Source organism: Heloderma suspectum, chromosome 1 (assembly GCF_057233095.1).
Source record: "Heloderma suspectum isolate Gila_16-S chromosome 1, 16-S_ref, whole genome shotgun sequence".
In the NCBI taxonomy this organism is placed as follows: domain Eukaryota; kingdom Metazoa; phylum Chordata; class Lepidosauria; order Squamata; family Helodermatidae; genus Heloderma; species Heloderma suspectum.
In genome coordinates this window covers 320,599,370-320,622,304 of record NC_139458.1, presented here as the reverse complement: position 1 = coordinate 320,622,304, position 22,935 = coordinate 320,599,370, and the positions used below count along the sequence as shown (strand labels likewise).

Here is a 22,935-nt window from a genome sequence, read left to right as displayed (position 1 = left end):
GGAAAGGCTCCATGCTGAAAACACTCAAATCGCTAAGCTTCTTGCTGCCAGAGCAAGGTGCTAACAGAGGGTGCTTGGCCTCCACAGTCAAGGCGCTTTACTTTCCTTCATCTTCACCTGAGACCAGGAATTGCAACACACACTAGTTCCTGTCTGCAGGAAAGGGCTTCAGCCCAAGGAAAGGTATATTGCTTTTAGAGGTTCTTTGTAGAAATTGTAGCCTCCACCTCCTCTTTCCCTTCTCTCTCTCTCTCTGTACATGCTTCAAGCCTTCAGAAGACTCCTTCCCATAGTCTTGAAAATTGCTTTTAGGCCTGGAGCTCACCTTCACCAAGAATGCAGCTAATTTCCCCACCAAAGCATAACTTGGTGAAAGCTGGAGCATCCCCAGTTGGTCTTAAGTGTTAAATCCATTTGTTCAGCGAATTCCCCAAAACTAGCTTGTGCATTTGAATCTTTGCAAACCCCAATAAATGTGCCATTGTGGCATTATCCTCTCCAACCATGTCTTGAGTGTTAATCTCTTTGGGTGGGAATCGCCTTCTTAGCTATAGACGCCCTATTGCCGATATCTAAAGATTCCTTATAAGCGGGTGTGTGAGTCTCATTAGAACATGTGCAAGGCTGTACACGGGTCTAACTAGAGCACATCATGTAACAATACACACACACACACACACACACACACTTATATAAGTATTGGAACTTCTGAGTAAACGTGCATTAGCTTGTACTGTTAATCACAGTTAGCTTTAGCTGGATCAGGGCCTACACTTCTGCTTACTTACCACAGCTTTAAGATTTCAAAACAGAGTGGCCAGAGGAAACCTATTAAAGGTGCAGGAGCCCTGTTGATTCTTTCACCTGGCCACCCTACTTCAAAACCCAGGACATGTTTTGACCTTGAGTATGATATTAACAGTTTATGCAGCTTTAAGACTACAACTTCTACAAAACTTTGGCTGCAGAAAAGCATCCACAAAAGCATTTGGATACTTTAAGTAAAAGTCAGCAATTCATAATACCAACTGAATTAAAAGCAAACTACAGATGGATTTCGCATGGAAATTTGCTTCTTGGCATGAGGATAAGAACATAAAAACAGCTATGCTGGATCAGACCAAGGGTCCTTCTAGTCCAGCATTCCATTCACACAGTGGCCAGCCAGCTGCCCAAGGGAAACCTACAAGCAGGACATGATTGCAACAGCACCCTCCCACCCAACTTCCACAGCAAGTGGAGTACATAGGGATACTGCCTCTGATACTGGAGGTAGCATATAGGCATTAGGACTAGTATCCATTGATAGCCTTATCCTTCATGAATTTGGCCAATTCTCCTTTAGAAATATTCAAAGTGGTAGCCATTGCTACATCTTGTGGAAGTGAATTCCACAGTTTAAATATGTGCTGTGTGAAGAAGTACTTTTATCTGTCCTGAATCTCCCACCAATCAGGTCACTGGATGACCTCAGGTTCTATTATTATGAGGGAGAAAAATGTCTCCTTATCCACTTTCTCCACACTGTACATAATTTTGTACACCTCTTATCAAGTACACCTCTACCCTTTCTTGCCTTTTTTCTAAGCTAAACAATCCCAGCAGTTGTAATCTTTCCTCATAGGATTGTTGCTCCAGCCCCTTCATCCTTTTAGTTGCCCTTTTCTGCACTTTCCCCAACTCTACAATGTCCTTTTTTAGGTGCGGTGACCAGAACTGTACCCAGTATTCTAAGTGTGGTCGCACTATAGATTTGTATAAGGGGAATATGATCTTGGCAGTTTTATTTTCAATTACTTTTCTAATTATGCCTAACACAGAATTTGCCTTTTTCACAGCAGCTGCACACTGGGTTGACATTTTCAGTGACTGTCCACCACAACCTCTAGATCTCTTTCTTGGTTAGTCACTGCTAGCTCAGATCCTATCAGTTTATACTTGCACGTTGGGGCAAAGAATCCCAACTTCACCACTGTACACTTGCTTACAAGGATAATGGATCTGGAATTCTTCCTGACGATTTTCATGTTTTTGTTATACTATCTGTATACCTGTATATACAGGAGACCACATGATGTTCTGACCTTGATGGGAGCATGCGTACAGAAGATTTCCAGCCTGATTCTGTGTATGTTTACTTAGGAGTAAATCCTACTGAGTTCAGTGAGACATATTTACAAGCCTATGTGCATAGAACTGAAGCCTTATTTAGGAATTTTCTGTCCCTCCCATTAGCTTTGGAGATGTAACCTTCTGGAGACCATCAGGAAAACTATCTCCTAGACCTAGGCATTAAATGCCAAAAAGGTTCTTTTCTTAAAGTCCATGGCCACTCATTCACAGTGATAAAGAGGTCACCATCAGAATACTAATGTGGAGAGATGTTAGTTGAGGTTGCTCCACTGCTATAAGGTGGCATACACAAGATCACATCCGTAACTCATTAATCCAGAGTAACTACCACCACTGTTTCCCACAACCACAAAAACAAATTCAAAGCTTCACTTCAGCCACAACAGCAACCACGGAAAGCGAAAAACACACAGTCTTTTAGCATTCTGATTATGAGTGTAAGGCTGCAAGTATGAACCTCAGAGCAAGTCCCATTTAACTTTATGGAATTTACTTCCAAGTAGATATAGGACTGCCCCTTCATGGATCGCTGCATTGTTGTGGCGAAGGGGCTTGCGTAACTCAGTGAAGCCATAAGCTATGCCATGCAGGGCCCCCCAAGACGGACAGGTCATGGCGGCGAGTTCTGACAAAATGTGGTCCACTGGAGAAGGAAATGGCAACCCACTCCAGTATTCTTGCCAAGAAAACCCTATGGAACATATCACAATGCTAAAAGATATGACACCGAAGATGAGCCCCTCAGGTCGGAAGGTGTCCAATGGGGAAGAGCAGAGGGTATTTCCAAGTAGTGCCAGAAAGAGTGAAGCAGCTGGGCCAAAGCCAAAAGGACACTCAGCTCTGGATGTGTCTGTTGGTGAAAAGAAAGTCAGATGCTGTAAAGAACAATATTGTTTAGGAACCTGGAATGTCAGATCAATGAATCAAGGTAAGCTGGAAGTGGTCAAACATGAGATGGCAAGATTGAACAGCGACATCTTGGGAATCAGCGAACTAAAATGGACAAGCATGGGCAAATTTAATTCAGGTGACCATAATATCTACTACTGTGGGTAAGAATCCCTTAGAAGAAATGGAGTAGCACTCACAGTCAATAAAAAGGTGGGAAAAGCAGTACTGGGGTACAATCTCAAAAACAATTCTCAGTACGAATCCAAGGCAAACCATTCAACATCATAGTAATTCAAGTCTATGCCCCAACCACTGAGGCTGAAGAAGCTGAGGTTGATCGGTTCTATGAAGACCTACGACACCTTCTAGAACTAACACCAAAAAAGTATGTCCTTTTCATCATAGGGGATTGGAATGCTAAAGTAGGAAGTCAAGAAATCACTGGGATAACAGGCAAGCATGGCCTTCGTGTACAAAATGAAGCAGGACAAAGGCTAATAGAGTTTTGCCAAGAGAACACGCTGATCATAGCAAACACTCTTTTCCAACAGCACAAGAGGCGACACTACACATGGACATCACCAGATGCTCAATATTGAAATCAGATTATGTCCTTTGCAGCCAAAGATGGAGCAGCTTTATACAGTCAGTAAAAACAAGACCTGGAGCTGACTGTGGCTCAGATCATGAGCTTCTTCTTGCAAAATTTCAGCTGAAATTGAAGAACGTAGGGAAAACCACTAAACCATTCAGGTATGACCTAAATCATATCCCTTATATACAGTGGAGGTGACAAATAGATTTAAGGGATTAGACCTGATAGACAGAGTGCTTGAGGAACTATGGACGGAGGTCCGTAACATTGTTCAGGAGGCAGCAACTAAATCCATCCCAAAGAAAAAGAAATGCAAGAAAGCAAAGTGGCTGTCTGATGAGGCTTTACAAGTAGCTGAGGAAAGAAGGGAAGCGAAAAGCAAGGGAGAAAGGGGAAGATATATCCAACTGAATGCAGAGTTCCAGAGGATAGCAAGGAGAGACAAGAAGGCCTTCTTAAAGGAACAATGCAAAGAAATCGAGGAAAACAATAGAATGGGAAAGACTAGAGATCTTTTCAAGAAAATTGGAGATATCAATGGAACATTTTGTGCAAAGACAGGCACGATAAAGGACAAAGAAGGCAGGGACCTAACAGAAGCAGATGAGATTAAGAAGTGGTGGCAAGAATACACAGAAGAACTATACAGGAAAGATCTGAATGTCCCTGAGAGCCATGATAATGCGGTCACTGAACTTGAGTTGGACATCCTAGAGAATGAAGTCAAGTGGGCCTTAGGAAGCATTACTAACAACAAAGCTAGTGGAGATGACAGTATTCCAGCTGAGCTATTTCAAATCCTAAAAGAAGATGCAGTTAAAGTGCTGCACTCAATATGCCAACTAATTTGGAACACTCAACAGTGGCCACAAGACTGGAAAAGGTCAGTTTACATTCCAATTCCAAAGAAGGGCAATGCCAAAGGGTGTTCAAACTACTGTACAATTGCACTCATTTCACATGCCAGCAAGGTTATGCTCAAAATCCTACAAGCTAGGCTTCAGCAGTATGCGAACCGAGAACTACCGGAAGTACAAGCTGGGTTCCGAAGAGGCAGAGGAACTAGAGATCAAACCGCCAACATTCGCTGGATCATGGAGAAAGCAAGAGAATTCCAGAAAAATTTCTATTTCTGCTTCATTGACTATGCTAAAGCCTTGGATTGTGTGGATCACTACAAACTGTGGCAAATTCTTAAAGAGATGGGAGTACCAGACCACCTTACCTGTCTCCTGACAAACCTGTATGAGGGTCAAGAAGCAACAGTAAGAACCAGACATGGAACAACCGATTGGTTCAAAATTGGGGAAGGAGTACAACAAGGCTGCATATTGTTGCCCTGCTTATTTAACTTATATGCAGAGTAAATCATGAGAAACGCGGGGTTGGATGAATCACAGGTCGGAATTAAGATTGCCGGGAGAATTCTCAACAACCTCAGATACGCAGACGATACCACCCTAATGGCAGAAAGCGAAGAGGATCTCAAGAGCCTCTTGTTGAGGGTGAAAGTGCAGAGTGCAAAAGCTGGTTTGAAACTCCACATTAAAAAAACTAAGATCATGGCATCTGGCCCCATCACTTCCTGGCATATAGAAGGGGAAGAAATGGAAGCAGTGACAGATGTTATTTTCTTGGGCTCCAAGAGCACCGCAGATGGTGACTGTAGCCATGAAATTAAAAGATGCTTGCTCCTTGGGAGGAAAGCTATGGCAAACCTAGACAGCATAGTAAGAAGCAGAGACATCACCTTGCTGACAAAGGTTCATATAATCAAAGCTATGGTTTTCCCAGTAGTAACATATGGCTGTGAGAGCTGGACTATAAGGAAGGCTGAGCGCCGAAGAACTGATGCTTTCGAACTGTGGTGCTGGAGAAGACTCTTATGAGTCCCCTGGACTGCAAGGAGGTCAAATCAGTCAATCCTAAAGGAAATTAACCCTGAGTGCTCATTGGAAGGACAGATACTGAAGCTGAAGCTCAAATATTTTGGCCACCTAATGGGAAGAGAAAACTTCCTGGAAAAGACCATGATGGTGGGAAGGATTGAAGGCAAAAGGAGAAGGGGACGGCAGAGGATGAGATGGCTAGATAGCACCACCGATGCAATGAATATGAACTTGAGGACACTCCGGGAGAGAGCAGAGGACAGGAAGGCCTGGCGTGCTATGGTCCATGGGGTCACGAAGAGTCGGACACGACTTGATGAATGAACAACAATATATAGGACTGAGCTGTATATAGGTCACTAGAAAATTATGGGGTAAGTAACCCTGTGCAGTGATCTAAGCCTACCCTATTTTTTGCCCTGAGATAAGATTTTATTGGTAAGTACGGAAACGTGCGTTCTTGTAAACTAGTATTTTTTACATGTATTTACTCGCAGCATTTACGTGTGGTCCATGGGGTCACGAAGAGTCGGACACGACTTAACGACTAAACAACAACAAAGCTTTTACGTGTGCACATTTTTGCTCTCATGAGGTTGCTACCGTACTCAGCCCTTGTGAATAAGGCAGTTCTGTTGCATAAAACCAGCTCTGACAGCAACAACGTCGACGACAAAACGAAAGAAAGATTAGTTGTTTGCCTTACAACGCGCTCCGCAGGTGAATTCTGCTAAACCGGATACCCATTGTAGCTCTGCCCCACATCGAACGTCGAATCCCCAGCGGCCAATGAAACGCCGCGTCGGGTCCAGTTCCTGAATGTTGACAACATTTCTCCTAGCTGCACGTGACCATGTTTCGCTTCTGGTAGCGGCGGCGGCGGCAGCATTCGGAAGAAGCTGCTGCTTTCTTTTCTTCTTGGTCGTTCTCGTCAGGGGCGGCGGCGGCAGCAATGGCCACGGCCACGCTCCTCGTGCTACCCGGCGTCCTGCTGGGCCTTTGCGCTGGGGAGAGTCTCTTTCCTAGCCGAGGCTTCTTCCTGCAAAGCGGCTGGGAAGGGACGGCTTTGGGAGGCCGGCGCCGCGCCCCTTCTCTGCCCTTGGAAGTGCTGGAGGCGGCGGCGGAGGACCTGTCCTCGCTGGGCTCGGGGCTCGTGCGGGACCTGCTGGAGCCGGACTGCAGGGAACTCCTGGTGGGCTTCGCCAACAGCAGCGTCCGGCTGACCGATTGCTTAGTGCGGAGCGCTCGGCCTGTGACGCTCTGCCAGAACTGCTACCGCCAGTACCGGGAACTCAGGGAGCGGTTCGAGAACATCACTGGCGCCGTGGGGGTGCGTGCGCTTCTTTCTTTGAATGTTGAGCCGAGCCAGACTTCTCTTGCCCTGGAGGAAAAAAAAGGGCGCAGGCAGGGTAGCCAGATCAAACATTTACTCCGCTCCTAGTTCAGCTTGTATTTCTGATAAAGCAACAAAGAGCCTTGCGGTACCTTACAGACTGTCTTCTGACGTAAGCTTTCGTGGGCTACAGTCCACAGTCATCAAAATGCACCGGATGGAGTGGACGCTTCTACTCCGCGAAAGCTTATGCCATAATGCATTTGCTAGTCTCTCGTTGGTTTTGCTGCTACAGACTTAACATGGCTACCCCCCTGGAAATTATATTTCTGATGTGTTGGAAGGAGGACGCCTGTTGCGTTCTGTGAAGCAGTCAATGTCTGGGTTAAGACTCTGTCTCTGGCCTGTCTAGAAACACGGTCCCAGAACAAAAGTTATCAGAAGCTGTAGTAAAGGGGAAATATTGTTATGTCCTATGCATGTTTAGACAGGATAAGGTCCTACAGTTCCCAGCATTCCCCAGCCAGGATGCTGGGAGTTGTAGGACTTGTTTCTGTCTAAACATGCATACAATTGCGCCCTTTGCCACTCTGCATCCTCCCTGACTGTGGGACAGAACCAAATGTCTGCTTTCTGCAAATGGTTGGGGAAGAAGGTGGGAGAAGAAACGGGGAAAAACCGGGTGAGGGCCACAGCAGCCACAAAGGGCTTGTTCAGACGCAATGCTAAGCCACTGTGGGTGGGGTAAAAATTCTACCTGTAGTGGGTTAGTGTTGCATCTGGAGGGTGTTTTTGCAGGTCAGGCGGGGTAGTTAACCCCACGCTAACCATGCCCACTATTTGCTTGCTGCAATAGGGTTAAAGGGCACTGGTGTGGCTTACCGTGTCATGTGGCAGGCTCCATGGATGAAAAAATAGGTTGTGGAGGACTCTTGGGCCAGAACCATGGGGTTTGCAGGCTAGAGTGGCTACCCCATGGGGGCAATGCTCTCGCCACCATGGACATTTTCTATGGTTGTGTTTTTTCCTATGGAGTGGCCTCCAGGAGACCAATTTGGCTGTAGGGACGCTGGGATTCAGGGAAACAATGCCTGAAAACCTAGCAGGTAACTGTGGAGGGGGGTGGTTAGCAGAACCGTGCAGTTCCACGATCATGTGGCGGGCTCCCCTGCAGTAGGTAGAGGCCCTGCCCTCGCCACAGGGGTAGCCTACCCCACCCACCTCTGTAGTCATCTGAACACGCTCATACTTTCCTATCCACAGCAAACTTGCACTTAATAGTTCGATTAACTGTGGGTTGTTTAACCCACCATTAACCTATAGGGCCTGGGTTCGAACATCACGTAGCCACTCTTTGAGAGTTGAATAATCAAAAAAGTCTGCGGAATGCACTGAGGCAAATTGTAGGTTAATTAACCCACAGTTTGCTGCCATTATGTGCAAATCTGGCCTCTGAGTAGGCCATTCATTGCATTGGATCAGCAGGAACTTGAAAGGAAATAAGAGATGTCTTGGTGTGGCTGGAAAATAAGTATGGTTCTGACTAATTTCATCACACTGGAGTTCAGTCACATGTGGCTTAAAAATCAGTTCACTCAGAGTAGAAATGCATGGAAAATGTTGATTTAGAATGGAATACTCCCTTATATTTGCAGTCTGTATCTTCTGCTGTCAGACCCAAGGGGTTTGACCTCTTCAGTGGAAGGCACATCTTGGTGAATCAGATTTAAAATGGGATATAGACCTTCATTTGTAGATGAGGTAAGGCAAGAACACAGCCTACTGTAAGGCCAAATTTATACAATATTACAAAGAACCTGCAGTAAGAAAAGGCATGTGGTATGGCCCTGGGAGGACTGTATCGCTGTAGAATATTTTATTTCGTTTTATTTAATTTATACCCTGGCCCTTCAAATACAAGAGTTCCCAGGGTAGTTAACAAAACCATAATAAAACAGAGGTGGGCACAAGGTAGACCTGAATCTACTGGTAGATCTCTGGGTGATTTGCAGTAGATCGTCAAGGATTTTTAATTCCCAATTGTTTAGCAATAGCAAAAACAAAATTAAACTTTTCCTGCCCTGTTGCCATAAATTATATTTCTAAAATGGAAGTTTGGGGTACCAGGAGTGGATTTTTGTGCAGAAGGATTGTGAGTGCCATTAAGTTCTGGTATTCAAAACAAAGTCCTGGGTCCAGAATTCTTTAATCCAAAGGTTGGTGGATCTTGATGGATGTTTGTTTAGGAAAAAAAAGAAGTAGATCCCACCCAGTCAAAAAATGTAACAATAAAACCTAAACGTTGCAATAAAAAGTAACAAAATACATAAAAAATGGGCAACAGCAAAAGATACAATAGCCATAAAAATCTTATTTAAATGCTTAAAGATTTTTTTTTTAAATCCACTTAAATGCCTGGAAAAATAGAAATGTTTTCACATGGCACCTGAATGACAACAGTGTCAGTGCTAGGTAAGCTTTCCTGGGTAGGATGTTTCAAAGAGTCAGGGAGCCGCCACTGAATAGTCTCTCCTGTCACATCTCAGAAGAAGAGCACACCCAGAGGAGAGTCTAAGATAATGGTGAACTCGTACAGGAGAAAGTGATTCAACTAATACAAATGGGGGTCACACATTTGAATTCTGCCCAAACCAAGAAAACTGTAGAAATTCAGCATTCCAGGTACAGCCCATTTGAAAAATTCTTTTTGTATCATCCTGCACTCATTCCTACTTGAACCCAGGAAACTTTTTTGTTTGTTTTTTGTTTCCAGGATTTATATCATATTTTTGTCAAATATTTTTAATGTGAATAACAAAAATAAAAACATGACTAAAACTCCAAAAGATAAAATGACAAATGAGCACCAAGATTAAAAAAAATTCAATACCTATAAAAAGTTTCTGAATACCACTAAAAGCCTTTGAGGACAGCACAGATTTTGTCTAGAAGTGGAAAAGTAGAAATCAAGGTAGTGGTTCTGCTCCCGTGTGCATAGCTGGTTCCAGAAGCTGGTGCTGGGGATTTGCTCTGCCCCATGGCAGTGTTGCTATTGGGTCCCACAATGCTTAATTTTATCCCCTGTGCTCTTCACCATCTACATGAAACTGCTGGGAGAGGTTGTTCGGGGATGTGAGCTGAGGTGTCACCAGTATGTGGATAATACCTAGTTCTACCTCTTCTTTTCATCTAATACTGGTGAGGCAGTTGATCTGAACCAGTGCCTGGGCAGAGTAGTGGACTGGATGAGGGCCAGTAATCCAGCTAAGATGGAGATACTGTTTGTGGGTAATTTGTCCCGCAGAGTGGTGTTTACCCTGTCCTGGCTCAGAGTGCCTTTTATCAGCTTAGGCTGATATACTAGCTATGACCCTATCTGGACAGAGATAGCCTTGCAATAGTTAGTTATACTCTAGTAACCAGTGATGGGGTGGGGGTTGGAAAAAATTGAATTGGAGAATTTTCCAATGCAAATTAGGTTATTGCATAGGAAATCTTTTAGTTTGCACTGGAAAATGTTCTGATGCCCTAGATGCAGGGGTGGGCAACTTGTGGCCCTCCAGATGTTTTGGCCTACAACTCCCACCATCCTTCACCATTGACTATACTGGCTAGAGCTAATAGGAGCTGTAGGCCAAAATATCTGGAGGGCCACATGTTGCCTACCCCTGCCCTAGAGATATCTAATTTAGCATGTTTATTTTACTTGTATTTAGTAAACAATAAAACTAAAAAAAATGCCCCATGTTAACTTTTTGTCCCAGTACATCACAAGTGTTTGACTGGAAATATTTGAAGGGAAAAATTAAAGCACACGTAATGTGATTAAAATGTTATATTATGTCAAATTTTTACTGGAATGCTTGTAGAAATATAAAGACAATAGCATGTACTTCCCCCATACCGTTTAAATTTAAGGAAACCCCCCCCAAAGTACTGAAAACTGTTGATACACTAATTTTAGCAGCCCAAATAAATGTCCATGAATTGCTGACAACTGCTCATCTATTTCAGCAGAGTTCAGCTGTCGTCCACTGAGGTTGCTGGGGCACCTTCAGTTTTGCTGTCACTATATTAGTTCCATTTCACTTTGAGACATAGATGGATTTCATTGACATATATGTATGCTAGGGATAATCACCTGAAAAACAATTATAACTTTGAAACTGCCAAGCTTGCCTAATACTGTATTTGCAATTGGGATATATTTATTTTTACAAATGAACTTATAAAGTGGAATAATTTTTCACAGAAAAATAAAGCGCTAGAAAACTTTCCACCCCACATCACTGCTAGTAACCTCCCATTTGGATTATTGCAGTGCATTTTACATGGCTGCCTTTGAAAAGGTCTGGCAACTTCAGCTAGTCCAAAAAGGGTTGGCTAGATTGTTAATGGGGACTGGCTGATACAATCATATTATGCCAGTCCTCTGCCATCTGCACTGGCTGCCAGTCCATTTCTGAGCCCAATTCAAAGTGCTGATTTTAACCTTTAAAGTCCTAAACTGTTTGGAGCCAGTTTACCTGAAGGAGCGTCTCCTCCCATCTTTATCTACCCAGATGATAAGGCTCCCATCTAAGTCCCTTCTCCAGATGCCCCTGCCAAATGAAAGGAGGTGGGTGGCTATGAAAGGGAGTGTCCTTTCAGTGGTGGCACTCCATCTATGGAATGTGGAATGCGCTCTGTGGAGAGGCTTGCCTGGTGCCTATATTATGGTCTTTATATCACCAGGTGAAGACCTTTTTATTCTCCCAGGCATTTTAGGAGAGAGTTCTGGAGTTTGGTGTCCCCCCTGCCCCCCTGTCTAACTTCTGAAGGCAGCGGAACACAGATTATTGTGAAGAGACCCTTTTCCACTGGTGGGCAGCTTCAGCTTCATATGGAAGAAGGTGGTACTTTAGATAACCCTGGGCCTTTTATAGTACATGCTGGGATAACTTGTGCATCTCTAATTTTGAAAAGAAAGATTCAGTATTGTTAGTGGTTAGTATGGTGTTTCTTATGCATCTAACATGTGACTTAGGATGCAGTCCTATACACTTCCCTGGGAGTAAGCCCCATTTAAAACAATGGAACATCTGAGAAGATATATATAGAATTGCACTGTTAAGGTAGATGTGCCCCAGTATGTCTTGTCACATGATCATTTGAATTCAGATTCTCCTTTGTAAGTCCCAGTGCAAATCTTTATATGTTTCTTGGACAAAAATGCTTCCTTGTTTTGGGATTGTAAAACTCATTTTTCTCCTAAAATGCTAAATTTGTGTAACTTTCCCTTTATACTAGCCAATAATGGCTTATATGCTTGGCCTAAAAGGGTAGGTGAGTGTGAAAACAGTATTGTGAAGTAACTAGGGTTGTTCAAGGTCAAAAAAAAGACCTCCCTAAAAAGAGAAAAGAAAAAAAAGCAGAAATTGGAGAGTGATACGTAGTAAATGGATGTATTTGTACAAAGTTAAGCTTTAAAATGAAATAAGGTGGACCTACAGCCAGTGGAACAGTAGGAGACATCTGGATTAACTGTGTGAAAGTTGGTAGCTCTTTAACAAGCAACTAGCTTTTCTGCAAAGAAAAATCTAGGAAGTAGAATGTTGAGCAGGGACACCTGGAGATGGGGAATGGAATTGCTTTGATGGCAAACATCAGCTCATGTGGCAAGCACTTAAGCTGAAGTCACAAACTTTAAAAAACTGCCTTCTAGTAGATGTAATGGGCCAGAGTTACAGGATTAAATGGGTATAAGGCTACAGCTCTAGCTTTGCTGTGTTGATGTTCGTAAGCCCAGTTCAGTGGTTAAGTTTTGACTTTCCACATTTCTGCTCATGCAACATTCATAGAGCTTTCTTTGGAGGGCCGGTAGCTCAGTGGCGAAGCACATGCATTGGATTTAGGTTCAGTGCTAAGGAAGGATCTCAGGTAGCAGATTTGGGAAAGACCTCTGCCTGAGACCTTGGAGAGGCTCTTCCAAATTAGACAATACAGGGTGACGACGGTCATGTGTTAAACTTTAGACCAGGGGTGCACAACCTCTTTTAGCCCAAGGGTCGAAGCTTTTGGGGGCAGCATTCCAGTGACCAGCAAAAGGGACAGGGCCAAAAATATCAAATTTTAGCTTAAAGTTCTTAACTGCTATCAACTAAGCCTTAGGAGAAGCATTTCAACCTTCTAGAGTGAGGGAAAAACTGCACAAAACCTGGCAAACCAGCAAACAATTGGGGGCAGGGGAAGGGGGCATGGCCATCTAGGAAGTCATGGAGGGATGGATTGGGAGACCAGGAGGGCACCCCTGCTTTAGATGGTAGCTGCTTAACACTGAGGCAGCTTATAATACTGAAAGCAACTTTCTAACTACTTCCTTTTGCTGTAGTGTTCTTTGTGTGTCCGTCTCTCCCCCCACCCCCCCAAAGTTAAGGGATCATAGGAGAGGTTCTCACCTCACTGCAACTTGTTGCAGGGCTCACCTGTTTTGAGTCCTTTCCAGCTGTTTCCTCCATAGACATCGTGGAGTAGTTCTTGATTCCTCCTCTCTGTGGCATGCCATGGTCTAAACGATGCAAGTTGATCTTTAGGGGACGGTTGCATAGGGGTTGGAATTCAAGGGTTTGGTTTCCTGAGTTCTATCCAGCCCTATGATGCTGTGTTTCTTTAGGGATTTTCATCTACATTCTGTGGCATTTTTGGAGTTACAACAATCTGTGCAAAGGTGACCACATATCTCCTGCTGGATAAAATAAATTAAATCTGATAATCTGTCCTTGACCTCTACATACTGGTGCAGCTAAAGAACATGTTTTTATGTGAATGTATAACAATATATTATTTTTTCTCCTCCTTTCAGAACACTACTGTGAGTAACCACTGTGCCAAAAGTCTCTTGATGTCAGATAGACTCCAGATAGTTGTAATCCTGTCTGGGTTTTTTACTGACACATGGACAAAAGCAAACTGTGCAAGTAAGTACTCCATCGGGCAACTTTTTTGTCTGCTTTCTGCATACTTAACTGCACTTTGCATATTTACCAGACTGCTTATTTTCAAATTACTTGTGCTGGGAATAAATAGATCCTTAACGTGTTTCCTCATTGGTATTTGAGAATGGGAGCTGATGGGTTCCAGGAATAAGTAAAGTTTTTTCCCCACATGTGCCCTTACCTTATATAAATAACGCCTTATTGACTACGCTAAAGCCTTTGATTGTGTGGATCAGAACAAACTGTGGCAAATTCTTAAAGAGATGGGAGTACCACACCACCTTACCTGTCTCCTGAGAAACCTGTACGAGGGTCAAGAAGCAGCAGTAAGAACCAGACATGGAACAACCAATTGGTTCGAAATTGGGAAAGGAGTACGACAAGGCTGTATATTGTCACCCTGCTTATTTAACTTATATGCAGAGTACATCATGAGAAACACCGCGTTGGATGAATCACAGGTCGGAATTAAGATTGCCAGGAGAATTCTCAACAACCTCAGATACGCAGACGTTACCACCCTAATGGCAGAAAGTGAAGAGGATCTCAAGAGCCTCTTGTTGAGGGTGAAAGTGGAGAGTGCAAAAGCTGGTTTGAAACTCAACATTAAAAAAACTAAGATCATGGCATCTGGCCCCATCACTTCCTGGCATATAGAAGGGGAAGAAATGGAAGCAGTGACAGATTTTATTTTCTTGGGCTCCAACAGCACCGCAGACGGTGACTGTAGCCATGAAATTAAAAGACGCTTGCTCCTTGGGAGGAAAGCTATGGCAAACCTAGACAGCATAGTAAGAAGCAGAGACATCACCTTGCCAACAAAGGTTCATATAATCAAAGCTATGGTTTTCCCAGTAGCAACGTGTGGCTGTGAGAGCTGGACTATAAGGAAGGCTGAGCGCCAAAGAATCGATGCTTTTGAACTGTGGTGCTGGAGAAGACTCTTACGAGTCCCCTGGACTGCAAGGAGGTCAAATCAGTCCATCCTAAAGGAATTCAACCCTGAGTGCTCATTGGAAGGACAGATACTGAAGCTGAAGCTCAAATATTTTGGCCACCAAATGTGAAGAGAAAACTTCCTGGAAAAGACCCTGATGCTGGGAAAGATTGAAGGCAAAAGGAGAAGGAGACGGCAGAGGATGAGATGGCTAGATAGCATCACCGATGCAATGAATATGGACTTGAGCACACTCCGGGAGAGAGCGCAGGATGGAAAGGCTTGGCGTGCTATGGTCCATGGGGTCACGAAGAGTCGGACATGACTGAACAACAACAACAGTGGTAGTGCTGATTCTGACCTTTTAATCCAGGATCTGGAATCAGATACCTGGAGGACAGCCTACTCCCACATGAGCAGCTGAGATCCGTATTGGAGGCCCTTTCCTAAATGGCCTTTACTTGCCTGAGAGGTCTGGCAGATGGTGGCTAGAGTGAGGGCTTTTGTGTGTTGTACCCTGACTATGGAATTTATCCTAAAAGGAGATCTTCCAGGGCCTTCACTTGCCATTCATAGGACATATTTCACATAACAGTAAGCCCCAAATGCTGGCTTATTAAATCACAAAGTAAACAAGCAGCATATTTGTTCACGCAGCATATTTTCTCCTTCCTTTGAACAAATGGTTAAACAAACCCAGCATGGATAGCTTAGTGGGGCATCTTAATCCAGAGTTATTGTTTATGACACCCAAAGAAGACAGTTTTTGTAAGTCAACAACAAACCTTGGTTTAAAGCTGGTTTATAATCCTGGCTTGTTTGGGTGCAATAAGGCACATTCCTGAGTTCAGATGTCACACTAAGCTATCCTTGCCTGGTTTGTTTACCTATTTGCACGAAGGGAGGGTCGAGAAGGGAGTGAACAGGCTGCATGCACCAGCATGTTGTTTGTTCACATTGTGGCTTAATATGCCAGAATTCCTAGTTTATTGTTGTGTCCAAAGGTGACCAAAGTCTGTTCTGTTCATTCAGGTCTTTGATGGACAACTTCAAAAGTATTATTATGAGAGCAGTGGTTTTTTAAAAATTAAATGTGCAGCCCCTAGTATTGGGCTACTTGATAATAATTAATAACAGAGTTGTGCTGATATTTGAAGGGACTGGGAACTGTTAACACTTGCATTAAAATCTTTGAAGGGGGTGTATGGATATCAATGGTTTACTATGTTTTTATATTCTGAACTTCTTGAAAATTGCTTTGTTTGTCTTCAGAATAGCATTGTAGAAATACCAGAAATACAATTTAACTTATTGGTTGTGGGATTCCTCTTTGTCCCTATTACTGTTTTTTTAATTGCTGCCTTAGCTTTTTTGTGTTTGTGTTTACTATTCCTGTTAATTCTGCCTAATGGCAATTTGGTGTTTTAATGGCTGCTTTTATATTAACTATTTTGGATCCATCTTTATGGGAGAAAGTGGATATACACTTTTTTTAAAGTTAATTCTCAGGCTCTCCCTTCTACCATCTCTCTTGCTGTTCTCTTGGGAAACTGGTCAAACCTAATCAACCCCAGCTCTGTTGTGTTTTGCAGCACTGGGATCAGTCCCTTCAAAGGCAAGAGAGCTGTGTGCAATCAGTATTTCTGGATTTGGTTTGAATACTTCCACAGTATTTTAACACATACAGTTTTCAGTTAACCTTATTCGTGGGTGCGGGACAGAATAACTCAGGTCTTTGTCCATTTTAGTACCAAGGTGACTAAAACTGATTTAACCTGTGCTTTTTCTTAAAGGGGTGTTAAAAAGCTTTCCCCTAATAATGATTCCAACTGTGCTGAGTAAGTACAGGCTCCAAATTAATTATAATCATGTGCAATACCTATACTGCTGCATCAACAAAACAGATCCTGTCAGTTCAGTAGGATCTGAATGAATGCTTGGGATGCATGTGTGCAATCAGATGTGAATACAGAAGCCTGTTTCTGATCATGTAGGATGCAGAAGCCTGTTTCATGTTTATTTAACAAAATGTATTGGGGAGCAAGCCTTAGGCAAAAAGAGCTATGTAGTGAGAAAGGAATAGGATGTCTCAAACTTAAAGCAGCCTCCATGATCAGTCACTGTATAAACATTTGTACAAGTCTTGCACAAGAGTTGAACAAGTCTTAAACTTGCACAAATATCCAGCAATAACTTATTTTCCTCTAGTGCAGGGGTGGGCAATCTGTGGCCCTGCCGATGTGGTTTGGCTCCAGCTCACATCATCCCTGACAATTGGCCATGCTTTATGATGATGATCATACTGGCTGGGGCTGATGGCAGTTGGAGTCCAATAACATCCGGAGGGCTGCAAATTGTCTATTTATTTATTACATTTATATCTTGCCTTCTTTTCTCCTGCAAGGAATCCAAGGTGGCTTACATGACCTTCCTCCCCCTCTCCATTTTATCCTCACAACACCCCTGTGACGTAGGTGAGACTGAGAGCCAGTGATTGGCCCAAAGTCACCCAGTGAGCTTCATGGCCAAGTGAGGACTCAAACTTTGGTCTCCCAACCAGTCCAACACTAACCACTAAGCCACACTGGCTCTCGGTGATAGGAATGAAACTGATGGACAACATCCAGCCTGTGGGTAGCATTATATGGCCTGTGGAAGCCTAATAATCTCAGGAACCCCAATTTGGGGGTGGAAAGGGGTTGTTCCTGTGCCTTTTTAAAAGTTTCTGGTCCATATGGCTGCAAATACTACTACTACTACTACTGTCATTAAGAGGTGCTTGGTGGAGAGAGATTGCCATCAATCAAGGGGCTGAGCATTTCCACCTCTCTTGCCCCACCCCACCACCATAGAGCTTGACAGAGGGTAGTATCCAATGTTAGTCCTACATAGAGTAGACTCATTGAAATGATTGAAACTTAAGTTAGTTACAACTGCCTTAAGTCGCATTCATTTCAGTGGGTCTACTTTACATAGGACTAATGTTGGATACTACCCAGAGTCTACTACTGAAGACTGCTGGAACAGGTGTTTGGTGGAGAAAGCCTGAGTAATATCAAAACTGAGTGTATGTGGTGCTTGAAGGAGGTCAAGCAATCTTTACCTCCCCAGAGGAGAGATGGAGATGGACTGAGAGAAGAGACCCAGGTGAGAGCTGTGAAGAAAGCTGTCCCAACTGAGAGGTGTGGCTGCTAACTAAAGTTTGTAGGTTAATTGTAGAGAATCTCATGTTGCCTTTGTGGAATGGAGAACTCTTTGGCTTTGATGTAGTGTGTTTTTATTTCTGTGTCAGGCTTTATTCACTCTCCTGTTTAGTTCCAAGCTGTTGGATTAGTTCAGTTCATTTCTGTTGTTGTATCCAGTATAGTATTAAGTGATTGATATTTTCATTATAGATTTACTGAGTGACAGTACAGTTATTTGTAATTGTTCCTACTATATGTTTTGAATTGTTACATTTATTATTCATTTGGTATGTTGCGAGCCGCTTTCCCAATCTTGTGGGAAAGTGACATACATATAAAGAGATGAATATTTATAAAGTGCCTAGAGGTGTACTAAGTTCTGTACATGATTTTTTAAAAAGACAGTCCCTACCTCACATGCTTACAATCTAAAAGACACTTAACACATCATAAAAGGAAAAAGGGACAAGGAGGGGAGAAGAAAACAAACAAACTCTGGCTCCAATTCTTAAAGTTACATAGAAGATCATATAATGACCAGGCTGAATGGAAGTAGTTCAGGGTGTGATGGGGCCCAATGGTAGCTGCTCTTACAGCCTAGCCCATGGAGTGGGCCCTGCTGTCTCTTTCGTCCAGCCAAGTATGAAAGGTGATGGTAGAAAATACTAAAAGATTCCAAAGTGCATTTTTCAGATTGAATTTTCAACACAGTGGAGTCCTGTTTTAGAATAGAAATAATGCAGAAGCACAACTTACTCAATAGCTGTTTGGTCCCTTTCCTGACATGCAATTGCATGAAACGTAACTATTCAAATGAGCTGTGTTCCTTTGGCATTAATGTATTGATAGTGTGTGTCTCAATGTGCGCCCTTGCTCTAGAAGTGGGGTGATGGAGAGGAACATGACAATGCTATATGTTGTGTGACTTGACCTAATGTACACACATAGCTAGCTGTGTGTAAGAGCTGCCAAATGCTGACAGTTCTGAAATGTTTTACTCAGTGAATCCTTTGGTTAGGGAGGTGGGGCAGGGATAGTTTTTTTCTGCCCCCTTTTTTTGCTTCTCGGGAGACTGTACTCCTTAGGGTCATCTCAAATTGTTCATATGTACACTGAAGATGTTTCAAATGTCTGTCTAAAATGTGAATTGTGTATGTATTGCACTTGTCAGGAGTCATGATTGGCTGCAGCTTCCTGTTGACTGTACACTCAATGGCAAATGTGGATTTGCTCCTGTGTAATGTGGGAAGTCACTTTCAGGCACTTTAGCATGCTTTCTGTGCTGCCTAGTGGTAATAATTTTGTAGCCCAGCCACCAAGGTCTCGAAGCCTATCAATACAGTGCTATTTAATATGCTGCCTTGAGTTGCCTTTCATGTAGCTTGCTGACTGCAGCGTAAATGCCATTGCAATCATTTTTGCTTTTGCAAACGTAACTTTATGTGGTTTCTCCTCTTGTGCATAGTTTGGAATCACGTTTCTGCTTGCATAACATCATTTGCAATAGCAGAATGACACCATTGAATACTGCCCTAAGGGAATATGCTGTTTTTAAGGTAAATTACGGCTTAAAAATTTACCTTGTTTGCATGTAACACTACACCACAATTTAGCATCATATGTATGGTAAGAACTACAGTGAGCTTTGTGCTCACACATACTCGCCCTCCTCCAGTGTGGCTGCAAGGGGGAGTCTGGAAGCTTTTGCTTCCATTTTACAGTAATTGCCATGTCTTGATGTCTAAACCTGGACAGGTTGTGCTTGCTCTTAACTATGGTTTGAAGCTGATTTGTTTCAACAAACCATAATTAAGACTGACCACAGTTCAGGGATTGGCTGTGACACTAAACTGCCTTTCATGTAAATCGGAAGTGAAAACTTCTTATCTCCTCATGACTGTGCATGAGAAAGCGGGGAGGAGGAGCACACAAGCCCAGGGCTCACTGAGGCTCATCCTTGTATTTAGCGTTACATGTGAATGCAGCCATTACATGGGAACTTTTTCTTGCCCAAATTGTGTGACATAGTTGTTGTCAGGGTGGACACTGAGCCCATAGAATCCTAGAGTAGTTCTGATTCGGAGGAAGAGCAGTCGCTCCTGGGAGAGGAGCGCGCCCCTTTTTCTCAGGGCCCGCAGCTGACAGAGTTTCCTCCCACCCACATTCCTAGATTAGAAAGCAGTCCAGGGAGTGACCCAGCACCGATAGCAGACTGATTGGATGCGTGGCGCAGATGCAGAGAGCGGCGCCAAATGGAGAGCGTGGAAAGGAGGCGTAGCGCCCAGTTGGCGCTCAAAGAACGGTTGCGCCCAGAGGATCCAAGGGAAAAGGGGAGGGATTCTCCCTAGTCCTTATATTCAGGGGTCTGCCAGTAATTGCTTTTCAAACGGGGACCAACTGTTCTAACTTAGGGCATAGGGATGCTGCTGCTCAGATCTAGTTGCTACCTGTAGAGCTGTTAAGTTGTAAAAGAAGAATAAAGCTTTGAAAAGAATCCCTTTGTCTGTGTCTGGACTTGGCTACTGGATTAGACTGAGAGCCCTCCAAGGAGCCCTTGACAGTTGTTTTGCTATCTGAAAGATAAGAATAAGACACTAGAAAAAAGTGTCGAAGATCCTCCTTGGCAATACCTTAGGATAATTACAGGAAGTAGCTCAGGACTACCTTGAAACAATGTACGGAATAGGCAAATTTTCCCCTCTTACAGTTTAGGCATAATTCTGAAATGATTTATTTATTAAATTTCTTAATCGTCCATCTGGCCGGTTACCCGGCCACTCTGGGCAATGTACAATGCTACAATTTAAAACAGTCAAATTATACATTAAAACATTATTTAAAAATACCCTAACCCACCCCAAATGCCTTCCTGAATAACCAAGTTTTCAGTACGTGGCAAAAGCTCATTAAAGAGGGGGCATGACGGAGTTCCCGAGGGAGGGAGTTCCACAGAGTGGGGGCCACCACAGAGAAGGCCTTCTTCCTCGTCCTCACCAGCCTAGCTGTCCTGGCTGATGGGACAGAGAGAAGGCCATCCGAGGCTGATCTTGTTGAGCAGCGTGTCTGGTGTTGCTGGAGGCGCTCCTTGAGATAGGCTGGGCCAGAACTGCATAGGGTTTTAAAGGTCAAAACCAACACCTTGGGTTTTAAAGGTCAAAACCAACACCTTGAATTTGTCCCGGAAAACAACTGGGAACCAGTGCAACTCCTTCAACTCCAAAGTGATGTGATCACGCCGGTGGCTGCCTTTAATCAGGCAAGCTGCCGCATTCTGCACCAGTGCAGCTTCCGAACCGTCTTCAAGGGTAACCCCACGTAGAGCGCATTACAGTAGTCTAGACGAGAGGAGACCAGGGCATGTACTACTGATGAGAGCAGATGGTCAGGAAGGTAGGGGTGCAGCCGCTGTATCAGATGGAGTTGGTACAACAGCGTCTGGCTCACGGCTGACATCTGAACCTCCATGGACAGCTGGGAGTCTAAAATGACCACCAGGCTGCAGACCTGGTCTTTCAAGGGTAGCCGTACCCCATTCAACACCAGGTCAATATCCCCCAACCTACTCTTGTCTCCCACCAAAACTACCTCGGTCTTGCAGGGTTCAGCTTCAGCTTATTCCTCCCCATCCAGCCACTCACCGTCTGCAGACATTTAGACAGGGATTCCACAGCCAACCCTGGTGAAGATTTGAACGAGAGGTAGAGCTGCGGGTCATCCACATATTGATGACGCCGCACCCCAAACCTCCTGATGATAGCCCCCAGCGGCTTCACATAGATGCTAAATAGCATCGGGGAGAGGATGGAACCCTGTGGCACCCCACATGTGAGCGGCTCCAGGGGTCCAAAACCTCCTCTCTGGTACCTGCTGGAGAGGAATGACCAGAACCACCATAATATGATGTTTCCAATGCCCATCCTCTCCAGGTGGTCCAAGAGGATACTGTGGTCAACGGTATCGAAAGCCGCTGAGAGGTCGAGGAGAACAAGGAAGGAGCATTCGCCCCTATCCAAAGCTCTCCTCATATCATCCACCAAAGTGACCAAGGCCGTTTCTGTCGCATGCCCAGGCATGAAGCCTGATTGAAATAGGTCTAGATGATCAGCTTCTTCCAAGTGTGCCTTCAACTGCATCGCCACCACCCGCTCAATCACCTTGCCCAAAAATGGCAGATTCGAGACTGGGCGAAAGTTGTTCAAAACTTGGGGATCTGAGGAGGGCTTCTTTAAGAGCAGTCTTATCACTGCCTCCTTGAGGGCTGATGGCATCACTCCCCCCTCAAGGGAGGCATTCACCACCGCCCTGATCCCCTCACCCACTCTCTCTCTGCAGCTCATAATGAGCCAAGATGGGCAAGGATCAAGTAAGCAGGTGGTCGGCTTTACAGATGAAAGCACCTTGTTCACTTCATCAGAAGGAAGAAGCTGGAACTGATCCCACAAAACCAGTTTGCCACAGGCCACCTCTCGCTCACTAACTGTAGCCACGGTGTACGGAATAACACTCCTGATCCGATCAATTTTATCTGCAAAGTGCTTTGCCAAGGCCTCACAGGAGGCCTTAGAATGCTCCAGCGGTTCCAGAGCGACTGGACCGACCAGGCTCTGGACCACTTGGAACAGCCTCCTGGGTCAGCAGTCTGCGGACGTGATAGAGGCAGCATAGTATTCCTTTTTTTGCTGCCTTCATCGCCACGTGATAGGCTGAAGATACAGCTCTAGCCTATGTCTGATCGTCTTTAGAGTGAGACTTCCGGCACTCTAGCTGTCCCACCTCCTGTTTCAGGGCTCGTAACCGCAGATTAAACCATGGTGCAGTTCGAACCCTGTTCAGGGGGAAAGAGCATTTTGGAGCCACCTGATCTAATGCCCCAGTGATTGCAGCATTCCAGCCACCCACCAGGGCCTCAACCGAGTGGCCGTTTGCATGCTCCAGAGAATACCCCAGCATGTTCAGAAATCCATTTGGATCCATAAGATGCCTGGGGCGGACCATTTT

General features: G+C 44.2%; 1 protein-coding gene across 1 annotated transcript in view; it reads left to right on the top strand.

Annotated features, from left to right (window-relative positions):
* The first annotated feature begins 6,377 nt into the window (after positions 1-6,377).
* The window catches only part of OSTM1 (osteoclastogenesis associated transmembrane protein 1), a 30,266-nt gene continuing 13,708 nt past the window's right edge, over positions 6,378-22,935 (top strand). The window contains exons 1-2 of the mRNA XM_084827229.1: positions 6,378-6,838; positions 13,683-13,797. Of these exons, the coding sequence (XP_084683355.1) occupies positions 6,461-6,838; positions 13,683-13,797 (493 nt within the window). The 5' untranslated portion in view covers positions 6,378-6,460. The remainder of the gene's footprint in view (positions 6,839-13,682; positions 13,798-22,935) is intronic.